The sequence below is a fragment of the Protomyctophum parallelum genome (assembly GCF_964188405.1).
Source record: "Protomyctophum parallelum genome assembly, chromosome: 19".
Taxonomy (NCBI): domain Eukaryota; kingdom Metazoa; phylum Chordata; class Actinopteri; order Myctophiformes; family Myctophidae; genus Protomyctophum; species Protomyctophum parallelum.
In genome coordinates, this window is record NC_139717.1 from 36498699 (window position 1) to 36517489 (window position 18791).

The following is an 18791-nucleotide window of genomic DNA, read 5'->3' on the forward strand; positions in this document are numbered from 1 at the left end:
TGCTGACAAAAAGTACCGTTTCCGGACCCAGAATGGACACTGGACAAAGAGGCCTCCGCGAGGCAACTATCTGGACATACCCACACGTTCGGGGAGATGTCCTCTACCACACCACACTCTCCGCTAAGCGGGAGAGGTGTAAAATTCACAGCAGCAGACCTTCTACTGGGGTCAAGGCTGACAAAAAGTACCGTTTCCGGACCCAGAATGGACACTGGACAAAAGACGGCTCCGCGAGGCAACTATCTGGACATACCCACGCGTTCGGGGAGATGTCCTGTACCACACCCCACTCTCCGCTAAGCGGGAGAGGTGTAAAATTCACAGCAGCAGACCTTCTACTGTGGTCAACGCTGAAAAAAGTAACGTTTCCGGACCCAGAATGGACACTGGACAAAGAGGCCTCCGCGAGGCAACTATCTGGACATACCCACGCGTTCGGGGAGATGTCCTCTACCACACCACACTCTCCGCTAAGCGGGAGAGGTGTAAAATTCACAGCAGCAGACCTTCTACTGGGGTCAATGCTGACAAAAAGTACCGTTTCCGGACCCAGAATGGACACTGGACAAAGAGGCCTCCGCGAGGCAACTATCTGGACATACCCACGTGTTCGGGGAGATGTCCTCTACCACACCCCACTCTCCGCTAAGCGAGAGAGGTGTAAAATTCACAGCAGCAGACCTTCTACTGGGGTCAACGCTCAAAAAAGTGCTGTGCCTTGGGGCATTGACATGAAATCACTTTCTCTACGCAAGCTAAGTCAGGTCAAGGAGTTACCTCTAGCTTTGGAATGGGTGTCACTTGTGTGCGTTGATTGCATCTGTCTGTGCATTTATGCATTTGTTTGTCCTGACGAAACTTGATTATTTCTCGACTGTTTATTTTCTCGTATGACACGACATAGAAACTACTTGTGACTACTGTCTTTGTGTGCTGTCGAGCGGATGTTCTTTGCATCAGCTCAAAGGTATAGCCTGCTGTGTCATTCGATTAATTTGTCCAGATATGCCATTTATGATCTTTAAGGATGTACAATGACGCATATGGTGGCCTGTCGAAAAATACACACATACTGGTCAAAGCATACTCATTTTGGTGGTACAGACAGGATAAATTGAACGTTTTTGGAATTTTTGTGCCAGCTCTTAACAGGAGAAGTAAGGTCTGTGGGCTGTTAATTACTTCATATGTTGATAAGCTCTTTTCCTGCTGACATGTTTCACATTGTTCAGATTGAGCAGGTAATATTTGTGCAATAGTGTCTAAGATGCCTTTTTGTGACACGTCAAGTGGCTGCACTATGAATTGTGACATGTTCTTTGTAGATGGTAAGGCCTTGTCACCACATTGAGTACAACTATACAGACTAAGGTGCTATTTACACGAGGATGGTGTTCATATAAAACGTCAAAATAAAGTATCGTTTGCTGCTGTCATTTAGACGAGAACCGTGTTCTCAGGAGGTGAAAACGCAACGAAGTGAAACTGCCTCCCAGAGTGGAAATCTTTGAGAACGCCGTATCCTATGGTCTCCATATAAACAGGCAAAACGGTGAATCCGCAAAACTTATGACATCATGGCTCACGTTGGCTCACAGCGCATACAAAGTGCTGCTCATCAGCGATGGTGAATGTAAAACCATGATGTAAATAAAAAGCCCTGTGATAGGCGGCAGCCGCGGCAGCAGCGTTTATGTAGCCTAATGTATTATAAAATATATACCATCCCGTGGCGAGCCCAGAGCAGTGTTGCGCCGCTTAGGGCTTCTTCTTCTTGTACGTGGGTGACCTGTCTATTTGGCAGCCCGTTATCGCCACCTAGCGACAGTATAGCATAATAGCACATCATATCATAACGTGTGCGTTCTCGTGTAAAGGGTAAGAAAAAATGAGAACGCAACGGGACTTTGACGTGTTATATGGAGATCGTCGCCGTCTAAAAGAGGCCTAAGACTTTTCAGGCAAAGCAGGTCATCTCCAAGGAAAGGAGACCGAAGTGTGTATTCTACAAATCTATTTAATATGGTGCATACTTCTGTCCTAGAACATTTCTGAGACACTAATGACACTGATGTGTTGGCTAGATTGAATTTCTCAAGTTTCCGTCTAAATGTTGAGTCCTGCCCCGCATGCTTCTTCAAGCCGTGTGTGACATTTTTTGATAGCAGATGTCTGTTGTAGAAATGTTAGAATTGGTAATGGTATAGCTTCACACATATTGTCATTTAGACTTTCATTGCATAAAACCACATCATCATCATCTTCTTCCAAATTGTCCTCCGTTATTGTTCTGTTAATTGCTTTCAACTGTCCAGGCACAGAATGTACAGATGTCTGTATGTTTTGCTTGAACAACTGTGTGGACACCACACATACTCAACCAAACTACTAGTTTGTGTATAAAATCTAATGGGTCATTGTGCATTCCTAAGGCCAAGTAAGATGCTATTCACTAGTTGTTGAGTGACACCACAGATTGTTTTGCAATCAAATGTGTGACCTGGATTTTGAAAAAACGCTTGAATGAGAGCTGCTAAATTCCCCGGCATAGATGACAACTGAACCATCGAAGTAGGTGTCAATGGTTTCAATTTATCTTGTACTACTTGTAGATGCAGTATACCCACGCGTTTGGGGAGATGTCCTGTACCACACCCCACTCTCCGCTAAGTGGGAGAGGTGTAAAATTCACGGCAGCAGACCTTCTACTGAGGTCAACGCTCAAAAAAGTGCTGTGCCTTGGGGCATTGACAATTATTTAATTAACGAATTAAATAACCTTATTTTATTCTGAAGGCAACCGGATGTCTTAAATTAGCTAGCTCTCAGACAGGAAGTTCTAAATTAGCTCATAAGACGGAGCCAAATATCTGTCTGAGAGTGGAGCCTGCCTGGCAAATGACATGGGGGGTCCTTTTTGTGGGCTTGGCCGAAAGTGGGCGTTACCAAAAGGTGGGCGTGGCCATGGCCGCCAGAAGTCTGTCAGATTTTGACAGCTTCAAATTAGTGTTAAACATAATATAACCCAATTGACTCCAGTCCTCTTTGTTTAATATATCTATAATGAAACTATATAAACTATGCATATACCATGAAGTGCTATGACTACTAGCTCTGGTCCATAGCTCTAATGCGTTTCATTTAGAGCTATGTTACTCTAAACTTCCCCGCTCGCATGAATGCAGACCAGCCTCTACTCTTTGGCGTAAATAAAAAGAACGTTTTTGCTACACATAAAAACAAAGGCGAGTTGTGTCATTAGAAAGCCTACTTTGGTAATTGGTTCTAGTTCTAGTGAACAGAAATAATAAATAAATAGACTTGGTAACCTAACTGTAGGGAGTGCAAACACATTAAAGAACCTGGGGGTTATCATCTATGAAAAGGCAACACAATGAGCAGAAAATAAAAATGAACCATGTAAATACAACAAATTGAGCAGAGCACTGCAGGGAGTTGAACCCCATTCCGGTAAACCAGAAGTACCACAACCAGTGCCTTGGTTTTTGTTTTGTTTTACGAGGTCCATTCGTTGAAATGTAAATTTTGCATTGCAACGGTAAAGTAATTTCACAATTGACATTGTAGGCAATAATTAATAACGGTATGGCACCAGGCCAAAGCCATGGGGATAGAGTATGTTTTGCACTCTGAGTGAGTGTGTGTGTGTGTGTGTGTCCGTCAGTTTGTTAACAGCTAATCTCCAGCACCATTAACCCGGTCGATGCCAAATTTTGCACACACACTCCCTGGATGCCAACGATGAACCTCTGTCCCAAATTTTCCAGAACGGCCTGTATAGCACCACACATTTTTGTATGCCCTCCGAGACTATGGACTATAGCCTTTCGCTTTTCCGCGATTTAACCTTTTTTTTAATCGTGAACAATGATGAAGAATCGCGCACTATAGCATGCCACTTAATGACCTTGGGGTCATCAAGGTCATTGATATTGATCAATAACCTTGAGCAGTATAAATGACCTTCAATAAGACTAGTAAATGACCTTGACCAGTATAAATGACCTTGACAAGTACAAATGACCTTGACCAGTATAAATGACCGTGACCAGTATATGACTGACCAGTATAAATTACCTTCATGAGACTAGTAAATGACCTTGACCAGTATAAATGACCTTTAGAAGACTAGTAAATGATCTTCACCAGTATAAATGACCTTTAGAAGACTAGTAAATGATCTTCACCAGTATAAATGACCTTGACCAGTATGCGGTCCGTGACCATGGACTATAGCCTTTTGCTTTTCCTTGATTTTCACCTTTAAAAAATCCTCAACAATGATGAAGAATCGCACACTATAGCGCGCCGCTCAATGACCTGAGACCATGGACCAATGAATGAAATACAACACATTGAACAGGGCACTGCAGGGAGTTGAACCCCGTTCCGGTAAACCAGAAGTCCGACACCAGTGCCTTAGTTTTTGTGTTGTTGTTCATTTAAAGGTCCAGGTGTGCATACGCATGTGCCCCTGTGTGTGTAGGTGCATGTTTCAATGACCACTGTTGGACCCAATGGCGATCAAGGACCTCAGGGAGCCACCCATAATTCACAACGGTCACAGCGAACTCTGTTGCATCACAACTGGTGGCCAACAGTCGTAACCAACACCGCCACGACCCACAGGAGAATACCATCGCACAGTGGTATCAGACCAACCACAATCAGCCAGCCCTCAAACCAAACCCTTCGACCTAGAAGAACTCAAAACTGCAATGGGAAAGTTGAAACCCGGAAAAGCAGCAGGGATTGATGACATACTGGCAGAAATTATACAGCACCTGGAACCTAACGCAAAGACCTGGCTCGTGGGGATGCTGAACACATGCATGGCACAGAAAACCATCCCTTCTGTCTGGAGAAAGGCCAAAGTGGTTGCAATCCCCAAACCTGGCAAAGACCCATCATCCTCAAAGAGCTACCGACCCATTTCCCTCCTCTGCATCACCTACAAGAGAGGCTGCTACTCCAACGCCTCATACCACTCATAGACACCAAGCTGACTAAAGACCAAGCTGGTTTCCGTCCCGTCCTGTGCTGGACAGAGCTCAACCTCACCCAACACATTGAGGATGGGTTTGAGGGAAAACAAATAACTGGAGCAGCAACTGGACAGTAAGGCTGCGGTAACCTAGTCTGGGCTTGCTGCTGCACTGGCTTGCTCAGCTCGCATTCTGAGCTGGCTGGCTTTCCAGAAAGGCTGGTTCTGTTGCTGCAAGGCAGGGCAGGGCAGACCGGGCCAGGCAGACAGAGAGCCAGGCCTCAAGAGAGGCCTGGCTGAGCTGACTGAGCAAGGCTGGTATGGCTGCAATGGCTGACTGCAAGGGCTGATATGCTCTGGCTTGGCAGCCTGACTTTCTACACTGGCTGACTGGCGGAGCTGACTGGCTGCGTTGGCTGACTGGGCAGGCTTGCTGGCTAGCTGGCTTGCTGTGCTCCCTGAGGGAAGCTTTGGGATGGATCTCTAGGGGCATCAGCTAGTGTTGAGCCTTCCTATGGCGTCTACCTTGATCTCCGTCCTAAGAAAGAAAGACAGAAAAAGAAAGACACACAAACCCAACTATGCAGCTTCCACCTGAGGAACCGAGACGCGAGAAAAGAACTGAGCGTCACTTGGGATGGTCACAAACTCTCCAACCATACCCACCCCATGTATCTTGGAGTTACACTGGACAGGACACTCTTCTTCAAAAAAACACCTGGAGAACACAAAAGCCACGGTCAACACCCACAATAACATCCTGTGAAAACTAGTGAACTCCCAAGTGGGGCGCAGACCCACAAACAATCCGTGCAACTGCCATGGCCCTGTCTTTCTCTACAGCAGAGTATTCCTGCTCAAGCTGGAGCCGATCACGTCACACCAAATTGGTCGACACAGCCCTAAATGACACCTGTCGCATCATCACGGGATGGGTCAAGAAAACACCTGTCCCGTCCGTGCCTTTATGCGCTAGCCGGCACCTCCCCCCGCACATCAGACGACTGTGTAACGCTCAAGATGAATGGAAAACACAGGAGATAGACAGTGAAGTCTGGAATGAAATGATAGAGAACACCTCACACACACAGTTTCCTTTCGTGGCTGTTTACATTCGAGGGTCGCCGGTCCTCTCAAACGGAACAGTTTAACGTCATGCCCAGGACGAAAAGATATAGAGAACACCATAATGACAAATGACAAATAACAGCAGGAAGGCATGGGCCACAATCCACCGTCTTGGCAAAGACCACACCACCCATAATTCACAACGGTCAGAGCAAATTCTGTTGCATCACAACTAGTGTAGGTATTGGATGGAGCCCGCACACCACAGGTATAAGAAAGACGTGATGCAGAGGAGGGAAATGGGTCGGTAGCTCTTCGGGGATAATGGGTCTTTGCCAGGTTTAGGGATTGCAACCACTTTGGCCTTTTTCCAGACAGAAGGGGTGGTTTTCTGTGCTGTGCATGTGTTCAGCATCCCCACAAGCCAGGGCCTTGAGTTAGGTCCCAGGTGCTGTATCATTTCTGCCAGTAGGTCATCAATCCCTGCTGCTTTTCCGGGTTTCAACTTTCCCATTGCAGTTTCAAGTTCTTCTAGGTCGAAGGGTTTGGTTTGAGTGATGGCTGATTATGGTTGGTCTGATACCACTGTGCGATGGTATTCTATGTGGGTCGGTGGCGGTGTTGGTTACAACTGTTGGCCACCAGTTGTGACCAAGACCGCCACCAACCCACAGGAGAATACCATCGCACAGTGGTATCAGACCAACCACAATCAGCCAGCCTTCAAACCAAACCCTTCGACCTAGAAGAACGTGAAACTGCAATGGGAAAGTTGAAACCCGGAAAAGCAGCAGGGATTGATGACCTACTAGCAGAAATGATACAGCACCTGGGACCTAACGGAAAGACCTGGCTTGTGGGGATGCTGAACACATGCATAGCACAGAAAACCATCCCTTCTGTCTGGAAAAAGGCCAAAGTGGTTGCAATCCCTAAACCTGGCAAAGACCCATTATCCCCAAAGAGCTACCGACCCATTTCCCTCCTCTGCATCACCTACAAGCCTATCCCGTCACACCAAATTGGTCGACACAGCCCTAAATGACACCTGTGGCATCATCATAGGATGCATCAAGACAACACCTGACCCTGTCCCAACACCCGTTTACATTCGAGGGTCGCCGGTCCTCTCGAACGGAACAGTTTAACGTCATGCCCAGGACGAAAAGATATAGAGAACACCAACATGACAAATAACAGCAGGAAGGCATGGGCCACAATCCACCGTCTTGGCAAAGACCACACCACCCATAATTCACAACGGTCACAGCAAACTCTATTGCATCACAACTGGTGTAGTTATTGGATGGAGCCCGCACACCACCAAAAAAAAGAAAAACAACATACTATAGTATGCCCTCCGTGACCATGGACTTTAGCCTTTCGCTTTTCTGCAATTTAACCTTTTTTCAAATCCTCAACAATGATGAAGAATCGCGCACTATAGCGTGCCACTTAATGACCTTGACCAATATCAATGACCTTGAGCAGTATAAATTACCTTCAATAAGACTAGTAAATGACCTTGACCAGTATAAATGACCTTGACAAGTACAAATGACCTTGACCAGTATAAATGACCTTCACCAGTAGAAATGACAGTGACCAGTATATGACTGACCAGTATAAATTACCTTCATGAGACTAGTAATTGACCTTGACCAGTATAAATGACCTTTAGAAGACTAGTAAATGATCTTCACCAGTATAAATGACCTTTAGAAGACTAGTAAATGATCTTCACCAGTATAAATGACCTTGACCAGTATGCGGTCCGTGACCATGGACTATAGCCTTTTGCTTTTCCTTGATTTTCACCTTTAAAAAATCCTCAACAATGATGAAGAATCGCACACTATAGCGCGCCGCTCAATGACCTGAGACCATGGACCAATGAATGAAATACAACACATTGAGCAGGGCACTGCAGGGAGTTGAACCCCGTTCCGGTAAACCAGAAGTCCGACACCAGTGCCTTAGTTTTTGTGTTGTTGTTCATTTAAAGGTCCAGGTGTGCATACGCATGTGCCCCTGTGTGTGTAGGTGCATGTGTGCATGTGTGTGCACGCTTCAATGACCACTGTTGGACCCAATGGCGATCAAGGACCTCAGGGAGCCACCCATAATTCACAACGGTCACAGCGAACTCTGTTGCATCACAACTGGTGGCCAACAGTCGTAACCAACACCGCCACGACCCACAGGAGAATACCATCGCACAGTGGTATCAGACCAACCACAATCAGCCAGCCCTCAAACCAAACCCTTCGACCTAGAAGAACTCAAAACTGCAATGGGAAAGTTGAAACCCGGAAAAGCAGCAGGGATTGATGACATACTGGCAGAAATTATACAGCACCTGGAACCTAACGCAAAGACCTGGCTCGTGGGGATGCTGAACACATGCATGGCACAGAAAACCATCCCTTCTGTCTGGAGAAAAGCCAAAGTGGTTGCAATCCCCAAACCTGGCAAAGACCCATCATCCTCAAAGAGCTACCGACCCATTTCCCTCCTCTGCATCACCTACAAGAGAGGCTGCTACTCCAACGCCTCATACCACTCATAGACACCAAGCTGACTAAAGACCAAGCTGGTTTCCGTCCCGTCCTGTGCTGGACAGAGCTCAACCTCACCCAACACATTGAGGATGGGTTTGAGGGAAAACAAATAACTGGAGCAGCAACTGGAGGGCGAAGCAAGCACGCAGGCAGCTTGTGCCTGCCTGCGTGCCTGCCTGCCTTCCTCATGTGGAAGCTGCATAGTTGAGTTTGTGTGTGTGTTTCTTTTTCTGTCTTTCTTTCTTAGGACGAAGATCAAGGTAGACGCCGTTGGAAGGCTCAACACAAGCCGATGCCCCTAGAGATCCATCCCAAAGCTTCCCTCAGGGAGTCCAGCAAGCCAGCTAGCCAGCAAGCCCGCCCAGTCAGCCAACGCAGCCAGCCAGCTCCGCCAGTCAGCCAGTGTAGAAAGTCAGGCTGCCAAGCCAGCGCACATCAGCCCTTGCAGTCAACCATTGTAGCCATACCAGCCTTGCTCAGTCAGCTCAGCCAGGCCTCTCTCGAGGCCTGGCTCTCTGTCTGCCTGGCCCGGTCTGCCCCGCCCTGCCTTGCAGCAACAGAACCAGCCTTGCTGGCAAGCCAGCCAGCTCAGAATACGAGCTCAGCAAGCCAGCGCAGCTGGCAAGCACGCAGTTAGTCTAAACCAGTTTCAGACTGGCAGGCCAAGGCAGACAGACAGGAAGACCGAGGCGCCTAGGCAGGCAGACAGGCCAGGAAGGCAACAAAGTGCAGGCAGGGGGACTGTCCGGCCTAAGGCTGCGCTGCAAGGGTTGGAGCCTGGCCAGCTCCTGCTGGTCTAGACTGAGTGGCTGTGGCTGCACAGTAAGGCTGCGGTAACCTAGTCTGGGCTTGCTGCTGCACTGGCTTGCTCAGCTCGCATTCTGAGCTGGCTGGCTTTCCAGAAAGGCTGGTTCTGTTGCTGCAAGGCAGGGCAGGGCAGACCGGGCCAGGCAGACAGAGAGCCAGGCCTCAAGAGAGGCCTGGCTGAGCTGACTGAGCAAGGCTGGTATGGCTGCAATGGCTGACTGCAAGGGCTGATATGCTCTGGCTTGGCAGCCTGACTTTCTACACTGGCTGACTGGCGGAGCTGACTGGCTGCGTTGGCTGACTGGGCAGGCTTGCTGGCTAGCTGGCTTGCTGTGCTCCCTGAGGGAAGCTTTGGGATGGATCTCTAGGGGCATCGGCTAGTGTTGAGCCTTCCTATGGCGTCTACCTTGATCTCCGTCCTAAGAAAGAAAGACAGAAAAAGAAAGACACACAAACCCAACTATGCAGCTTCCACCTGAGGAACCGAGACGCGAGAAAAGAACTGAGCGTCACTTGGGATGGTCACAAACTCTCCAACCATACCCACCCCATGTATCTTGGAGTTACACTGGACAGGACACTCTTCTTCAAAAAAACACCTGGAGAACACAAAAGCCACGGTCAACACCCACAATAACATCCTGTGAAAACTAGTGAACTCCCAAGTGGGGCGCAGACCCACAAACAATCCGTGCAACTGCCATGGCCCTGTCTTTCTCTACAGCAGAGTATGCCTGCTCAAGCTGGAGCCGATCACGTCACACCAAATTGGTCGACACAGCCCTAAATGACACCTGTCGCATCATCACGGGATGGGTCAAGACAACACCTGTCCCGTCCGTGCCTTTATGCGCTAGCCGGCACCTCCCCCCGCACATCAGACGACTGTGTAACGCTCAAGATGAATGGAAAACACAGGAGATAGACAGTGAAGTCTGGAATGAAATGATAGAGAACACCTCACACACACAGTTTCCTTTCGTGGCAGTTTACATTCGAGGGTCGCCGGTCCTCTCGAACGGAACAGTTTAACGTCATGCCCAGGACGAAAAGATATAGAGAACACCATAATGACAAATAACAGCAGGAAGGCATGGGCCACAATCCACCGTCTTGGCAAAGACCACACCACCCATAATTCACAACGGTCACAGCAAACTCTGTTGCATCACAACTGGTGTAGGTATTGGATGGAGCCCGCACACCACAGGTATAAGAAAGACGTGATGCAGAGGAGGGAAATGGGTCGGTAGCTCTTCGGGGATAATGGGTCTTTGCCAGGTTTAGGGATTGCAACTACTCCAGCCTTTTTCCAAACAGAAGGGATGGTTTTCTGTGCTATGCATGTGTTCAGCATCCCCACAAGCCAGGTCCTTGCGATAGGTCCCAGGTGCTGTATCATTTCTGCAAGTATGCCATCAATCCCTGCTGCTTTTCCGGGTTTCAACTTTCCCATTGCAGTTTCACGTTCTTCTAAGTCGAAGGGTTTGGTTTGAGGGCTGGCTGATTGTGGTTGGTCTGATACCACTGTGCGATGGTATTCTATGTGGGTCGGTGGCGGTGTTGGTTACAACTGTTGGCCACCAGTTGTGACCAAGACCGCCACCGACCCACAGGAGAATACCATCGCACAGTGGTATCAGACCAACCACAATCAGCCAGCCCTCAAACCAAACCCTTCGACCTAGAAGAACTTGAAACTGCAATGGGAAAGTTGAAACCCGGAAAAGCAGCAGGGATTGATGACCTACTGGCAGAAATGTTACAGCACCTGGGACCCAACGCAAAGACCTGGCTTGTGGGGATGCTGAACACATACATAGCACAGAAAACCATCCCTTCTGTCTGGGAAAAGGCCAAAGTGGTTGCAATCCCTAAACCTGGCAAAGACCCATTATCCACAAAGAGCTACCGACCCATTTCCCTCTGCATCACCTACAAGGCTATATGAGAAGCTGCTACTCCAACGCCTTGTTGCCACTCATAGATACCAAGCTGACTAAAGACCAAGCTGGTTTCCGTCCCAGCCGCTCCTGTGCTGGACAGAGCTCAACCTCACCCAACACATTGAGGATGGGTTTGAGGGGAAACAAATAACTGGAGCAGCATTCAGAGATCTCTCTGCTGCCTACGACACTGTCCAACACCGCACAATGGTCAGGAAAAGCCTCCTCAACAACAGGCGCTTCTATGTCCAGTTAAATGACCAGAGGAGTAAATGGAAAGCCCAAAAGAACGGCCTCCAACAAGGTAGCGTGCTCGCCCCCCTCCTTTTCAATATCTACACAAACGACCAGCCACTACCCAATGCCTAATGCCAGCGTTTCATCTACGCCGACAACCTCTGCATTACGACCCAACAAGCAGACTTCCAGAAGATTGAGTCTGTCCTTGAAAGTGCCCTCCAAGAAATGTCAAGCTACTACAATACAACCACCTGAAACCCAACCTATAGAGAACACCTCACACACACATAATTTCCTTTCGTGGCCGTTTACATTCGAGGGTCGCTGGTCCTCTCGAACGGAACAGTTTAACGTCATGCCCAGGACGAAAAGATATAGAGAACACCAACATGTCAAATAACAGCAGGAAGGCATGGGCCACAATCCACCGTCTTGGCAAAAACCACACCACCCATAATTCACAACGGTCACAGCAAACTCTGTTGCATCACAACTGGTGTAGGTATTGGATGGAGCCCGCACACCACAGGTATAAGAAAGACGTTCTTTGTTGAAATACTGACAGCGTTTCGATCCATTTGATCTTCATCAGGTCATGTGTACACAAAACATACACTTTTATACTAAGGGAGTGCCCCCATTAAACAATCAAAATACCACATTTTGGTGCCCCTCCCATCACTGCAGGTGTGACACGTCAACCCTGAGTGAGTAGGTGGGGACCCAGACATATTGATGTAAATATAGTCTGTTCAGAAATTGTAGTGCCTCTCATAGAGCTTGTAGGTGATGCAGAGGAGGGAAATGGGTCGGTAGCTCTTCGGGGATAATGGGTCTCTGCCAGGTTTAGGGATTGCAACTACTCCAGCCTTTTTCCAAACAGAAGGGATGGTTTTCTGTGCTATGCATGTGTTCAGCATCCCCACAAGCCAGGTCCTTGCGATAGGTCCCAGGTGCTGTATCATTTCTGCCAGTATGCCATCAATCCCTGCTGCTTTTCCGGGTTTCAACTTTCCCATTGCAGTTTCACGTTCTTCTAAGTCGAAGGGTTTGGTTTGAGGGCTGGCTGATTGTGGTTGGTCTGATACCACTGTGCGATGGTATTCTATGTGGGTCGGTGGCGGTGTTGGTTACAACTGTTGGCCACCAGTTGTGACCAAGACCGCCACTGACCCACAGGAGAATACCATCGCACAGTGGTATCAGACCAACCACAATCAGCCAGCCCTCAAACCAAACCCTTCGACCTAGAAGAACTTGAAACTGCAATGGGAAAGTTGAAACCCGGAAAAGCAGCAGGGATTGATGACCTACTGGCAGAAATGTTACAGCACCTGGGACCCAACGCAAAGACCTGGCTTGTGGGGATGCTGAACACATGCATAGCACAGAAAACCATCCCTTCTGTCTGGGAAAAGGCCAACGTGGTTGCAATCCCTAAACCTGGCATAGACCCATTATCCACAAAGAGCTACCGACCCATTTCCCTCTGCATCACCTACAAGGCTATATGAGAAGCTGCTACTCCAACGCCTTGTTGCCACTCATAGATACCAAGCTGACTAAAGACCAAGCTGGTTTCCGTCCCAGCCGCTCCTGTGCTGGACAGAGCTCAACCTCACCCAACACATTGAGGATGGGTTTGAGGGGAAACAAATAACTGGAGCAGCATTCAGAGATCTCTCTGCTGCCTACGACACTGTCCAACACTGCACAATGGTCAGGAACAGCCTCCTCAACAACAGGCGCTTCTATGTTCAGTTAAATGACCAGAGGAGTAAATGGAAAGCCGAAAAGAACGGCCTCCCACAAGGTAGCGCGCTCGCCCCCCTCCTTTTCAATATCTAAACAAACGACCAGCCACTTGAAACCCAACCCATCAAAAACCCAACTATGCAGCTTCCACCTGAGGAACCGAGACGCAAAAAAAGAACTGAGCATCACAAACTCTCAAACCATACCCACCCCATGTAACTTGGAGTTACACTGGACAGTTTAACGTCATGCCCAGGACGAAAAGTTATAGAGAACACCAACATGACAAACCCTACACTTAAACCCTCTATATTTAATAAAAAACAATTCTGGACAGGAATCCTGTATTGCAGGGGTGCCCAAAAGGTACATCGTGATCTACCAGTAATCACAAAGGCTGTGCAGGTAGACCATATGGCATGCCCCTGTATATAATCTATCACTTGAATTAAGGTGACTTGACACCAGCTCAAATGTTGCACACAAACATCAGTAGCAAAAGTACAAAGTTATTGTGACAGTAATAATTGCTATAGTGTGTGTTCAGTAACAGGAATATTCCTGTCTCTCCAGCTCTTTAATAAATAGAAAAGGGTTTAATCAGGAGTTGTAGTAGCCACAGGATAATCTAAGCGGTGGATATTGCTCTTTTCTTCATGTCTTTATGTATGTAAATTGTCTTGTTGTTTGTGTTATGTCAAATGCGTGTATATGTGTTCTGCATATACTTGGCTGCTGTGTTGCAAGTTACTGAACACACACTATAGCAATGATTACTGTCACACTATAGAGCTATTTAACACTGTTACTGAACACACACTATAGCAATGATTACTGTCACAATATAGAGCTATTTAACACTGTTACTGAACACACACTATAGCAATGATTACTGTCACACTATAGAGCTATTTAACACTGTTACTGAACACACACTATAGCAATGATTACTGTCACAATACAGAGCAATTTAATTTAGGTAACCAAATTGACCCCAATAGTAGATCTTTACACTCTCAATAGTTCAATTGTTGTTAAGCATCTGCTTAATTTCCAAAAAAAACTACACAATTAGAGAATGTAGAAGATTGCTACTTTTGATCCTTTGATTATATAATGCTGATTGTAGCATAGTGGTTAGTGACTGAGCTTTGTTAACATGAGTGCCCGGGATCGTTTCCCACCAATTTCAAAGAATGTTTGTTGCTTCGTGCCAATTTTCACAGAACGTTTGTCCTTTTACCTACCAAACAATACTATTTTCACCTCTAGTCGATTATTTATTCAGCGTTTGAGCCACGGACCACCATTTGAGGCCATCTAGTCTCTCAGACCCATTTGATCCACTGACCACCATTGTGAGAGTCTATTAATGTGAAATGGTGGTCCGTGGCTCAAACATGTTATCACTTTTGAAGTTACTTGTTGTGTTTAGATATGTAAATACTACTCTTTAAAGCCGTGTTTCGGTAGTCGAGTGGGTACTGTCGACGGTTAGTAAACATTGAGGCCGGGCATAGTTGTTTATAAACCTTCGACACTAACCATTCGGCTACTGAAACACTGTTTTACAGTTTCGTACAAACATCATATATAAACATCATAACAAGTAACTTCAAGTGATAGACGTTTGAACACACAAACAACAACAGCGTTAAGTATTAAATAACATTTAATCACTTACTTGCTCCGAAGACGGACCCGCGATGGTGACGTGGCACGTTCCAAACAAACACTGACCAAACCTACCTCCACGCGTCTCTTCCGTATTTGAGGGCGGCGGCACTTCCTTCCGGTGTGAGGCCACGCCCGCGAGATTTAACCGCGAATCTATTGTAGTCCTCTTACGTTACATCCGGGTCCCTTGGTCCCATCCGCTTCTAATGCAAAATAGCTACATATGAACGCGTGAATCTTTTTTTTTTTTTTACAATAACGTTATTTGTCAGAAAGGAAGCCATTGAGGGTTAAAATGGGTCTTAATGCTTCCAACTCATATAACTGTCACCAACAACACTTTTAATGATATTACATGAAGCAGACAGCCCTGTGATGAAACCTTTAGCATTACACTGTGGTTAATAGGTTTTTATTCACAATGGAATGTTATTGTACTCTTAATATATCATGGTGTAGCACAGCACAGTAGATTCATATTTCAATCGATCTGGGATGTTAAAATTGTGCAAAACTCTGTTCAATGAATGGCCTCTTCTGCTACATTAAACATTACTAAACATTAAACGTTACTTATACCTGTTATTGAGACTCCTATAGAGCATGTTGACATGGATAGCTTGGTTAGTAGTATCTCTGTTAGTTAATGCAGTTTGATTGATTAAATTAATAGCCTATTTTATTAGACAAAAATGTAGAACAGTAGTGTCATAGAGTGGAAAATGCCATTTGGTTTAATGTCACAGAATGCAGTGCCACGTAGAGCAGCATGATAAATGGTTAACTTTATAGTGTGTTCAAAAATGGCAGATCTGCAAGTTCAGTGTCTTGAATGAGATGTGCTGTGAGTTTGCATATCTGCTATTGTCCAGCATAGGACCGTTGCACAGTGAAGTATAAACAAGGCTTTAGGATTTATAAGTCGTTTTTAGAATATAATAGAATATTCACTCCAGTGAATAGCATTTATCCATTTAGATAACTTTTTGATGTTATTTAATTACTTATTTTTACACAGAAACATAATGTGTGTCTTTACAATAACTGTAATGTAATAATAATACTAATAATGTAATGTAATAATTATTAATTAAATAACCTTATTTTATTCTGAAGGCAACCGGATGTCTTAAATTAGCTAGCTCTCAGACAGGAAGTTCTAAATTAGCTCAAAAGACGGAGCCCGGTTCCACGGACTGTAAGCAAGCATCCCGTATCCATAGCAACAGCTGAGCGCACCCAGATGACGTCTCATGTTGTTTTGAGCTCATTTTAGCAAGTCAATTCGTTATGCATTTCTTTCTACCTTTGCTGTCAACCAATTCCGTAGAAAGTAGATTAACATTGCGCAGAGGCCGTTGGCAATGGTTATACTACTATATAAAGTATTCGACAGTCTACAAGGGTGTTTTGGAGCAGCTCTGCCCAGTGGAGGAACAGCTACAAGTAAAGCCTGCTGCTGCCTCCTGCTGGACGAGTTTGGCTAAACTAAAGTGTGGATTGATTGATTGATTGATTGAAATATTTATTAACAGTTTGCAGAATTACAGTACATTTCAAGCACAAACTCAATACAAAGACTGTCGAATTGCAGCCATCTGTAGGTGCCCTTTGAGAGCGGATTTGAAGGAGTCAAGGGATTCACATGTCTTAATGACTGTTGGTAGGGCGTTCCACATTTTGGTGGCATAGGAGCGAAAATAATTAAGTCCCTTAATTGTTTGTGCCGAATCTGGGTTGTACATGGTTTGTTGCACTCCCTCTGGTGTTGTGGGTGTGGACTTCGTTGGATAGCTGACAACGTTAATATTGTATTTGCAGAAATGAGCCCTGAACCTTGTGGATCTGTTCATGTATAGCACCCTTAATTACCGCCCTAGTTTCAGAGAAAAATGCGATATCGCGTCTTTTAGCACTTTCAGCTGAGCCTCGAGCTGGGTAGTCAGCTTGTGCTGATAAAGCAAGTATAAGTATAACTGCTCGTGCTTGCCTGCTTGCTACTTAAACCCTACATACCTTCAAAATGCAGGGTAATGAGCTTTAGTTAGACCTTCCACTATATATTTCTCATTGCTGCACAACCAATGGTTCATCTGAGGACATACAGTAGCCTACAGTTAAAGGACCACTTCACAACTTTTCACCCTATCTTCATATAATAGGTCCTCACTAATAATCATGTTAAAATGGCACGATCTTTTTCTACTCAGTCTGTCTCATAGGAGGGCTGTGGGCAGTTTAGAAACAGTCTTCCAGTGACATCATCATTAAGCAGATTTTTTTTATTTAACAAGATTTTTTTACAAAAATGATTAGATTTTCATTATCATGAGAACGATGGCTTCCATCTTCTCAGGACTAGAAAGCCTGCAGTTTTTTATTAGCTTGTATTCTCCATCGATGTCGTCACTGGAAGACGGTTTCTGAACTGCCCACAGCCCCCTATGAGACACAGACCGAGTAGAAATTGCCATTTTTTCATGATTATTATTGCGGACCTATTATATGAAGATAGGTTGAAAAGTGGTCCTTTAAGTTCTGCTTGACTCATTGGGCATCCATTCTTGCCACCACTCTCTCTAAGTTCTGCCTACTCGTCCGTACTCTGTGTGACCCCTTGAGCTGAGCTGCCACCGCTGCTGGTACTCCCTGAGGCTGAGATGCCACCTGGAACTGCCTGTGGCCGCCGCTGTTAATCCCTGAGCCACTGGAGTCATACAACAACCAATCCAGAAATATTGTCCCTCTGTCTGTCCTCTATCTACTCTGTCGGCTTCAAATTGTTCTAAACACACCATATATGAAACTCCAAACATGGGTTTCATTGATCACCCATACTGACATCATAGATACATTGCTGTTCTTATAAAAGTGTGTGTAGCATTACACTTCTGTAGAATAAGATCTAGCCTCAGATGAACATTTAGAAATGTCAGAGAAAGTAGATGTTGATTTAACTGCTGCAAAAAGGAACCCTCTTGTATGGCTCGTAAAGGTGCCGAAATATGTGGCTCAACAATGGGCAAAGGCTCCTGGGAGAGGTGAAGTGGGGAAAATCAGAATAGTCAAGAACCAAGGAAAAGCAGATGCAACTTTCACTATGAATGAGGGACTAACCATAGGTGATGGCATAGGAAGCACCTCAGTGTCTGCACCTCGTGAGCATCAATTCAACATGCAGTCAGTGGGAGGTCAGACATTGGCTGTCTTCACTGAGTCTGCATCCGATAAAATAGCTTTGGAGGGAGTGGTGGTGCAGAAAGCAGAATGCAGACCAGTAGACTGTATGAGGATACAAAGAGAAGAGGCCGCTAAGCCTGTGAGGCTATCTCGACAATTGGACAAAGCTGTCACCAACAACTACAAACCTGTAGCCAACCACGCCTACAATCGTGAATATGACAGGAAGAAGAAGGAAGAGGGTAAACGAGCCAGGGCTGACAAGCAGCAAGTGTTGGACATGCTGTTCTCTGCTTTTGAGAAGCACCAATACTACAACATCAAAGACCTGGTGGACATCACCAAGCAGCCCGTGAATTACTTGAAGGAAATCCTCCATGAAATATGTATCTACAATATGAAGGGAACATACAAAAACACATGGGAGCTCAGGCCGGAGTACAGACACTAAAATAAAAGCGTGACTTGCAAATCTCATAGCCTGCGATGAGAATAGAATGTCCCTGTGGGATAACAAAGGTATACAGATGCAAAATAGTCTCTGGAAAG

The 18791-nt window shown here is 46.0% G+C and overlaps 1 protein-coding gene across 1 annotated transcript; it reads left to right on the top strand.

Annotated features, from left to right (window-relative positions):
• Window positions 1-17974: 17974 nt before the first annotated feature.
• LOC310877204 (general transcription factor IIF subunit 2-like) lies at window positions 17975-18693 on the top strand (the record flags this gene model as incomplete). Its single annotated transcript, XM_083790980.1, has 1 exon — window positions 17975-18693. Exon 1 carries the CDS (start codon window positions 17992-17994, stop codon window positions 18691-18693), a length of 702 nt encoding a protein of 233 aa, XP_083647106.1. The 5' UTR covers window positions 17975-17991.
• Between the last annotated feature and the right edge of the window lie 98 nt (window positions 18694-18791).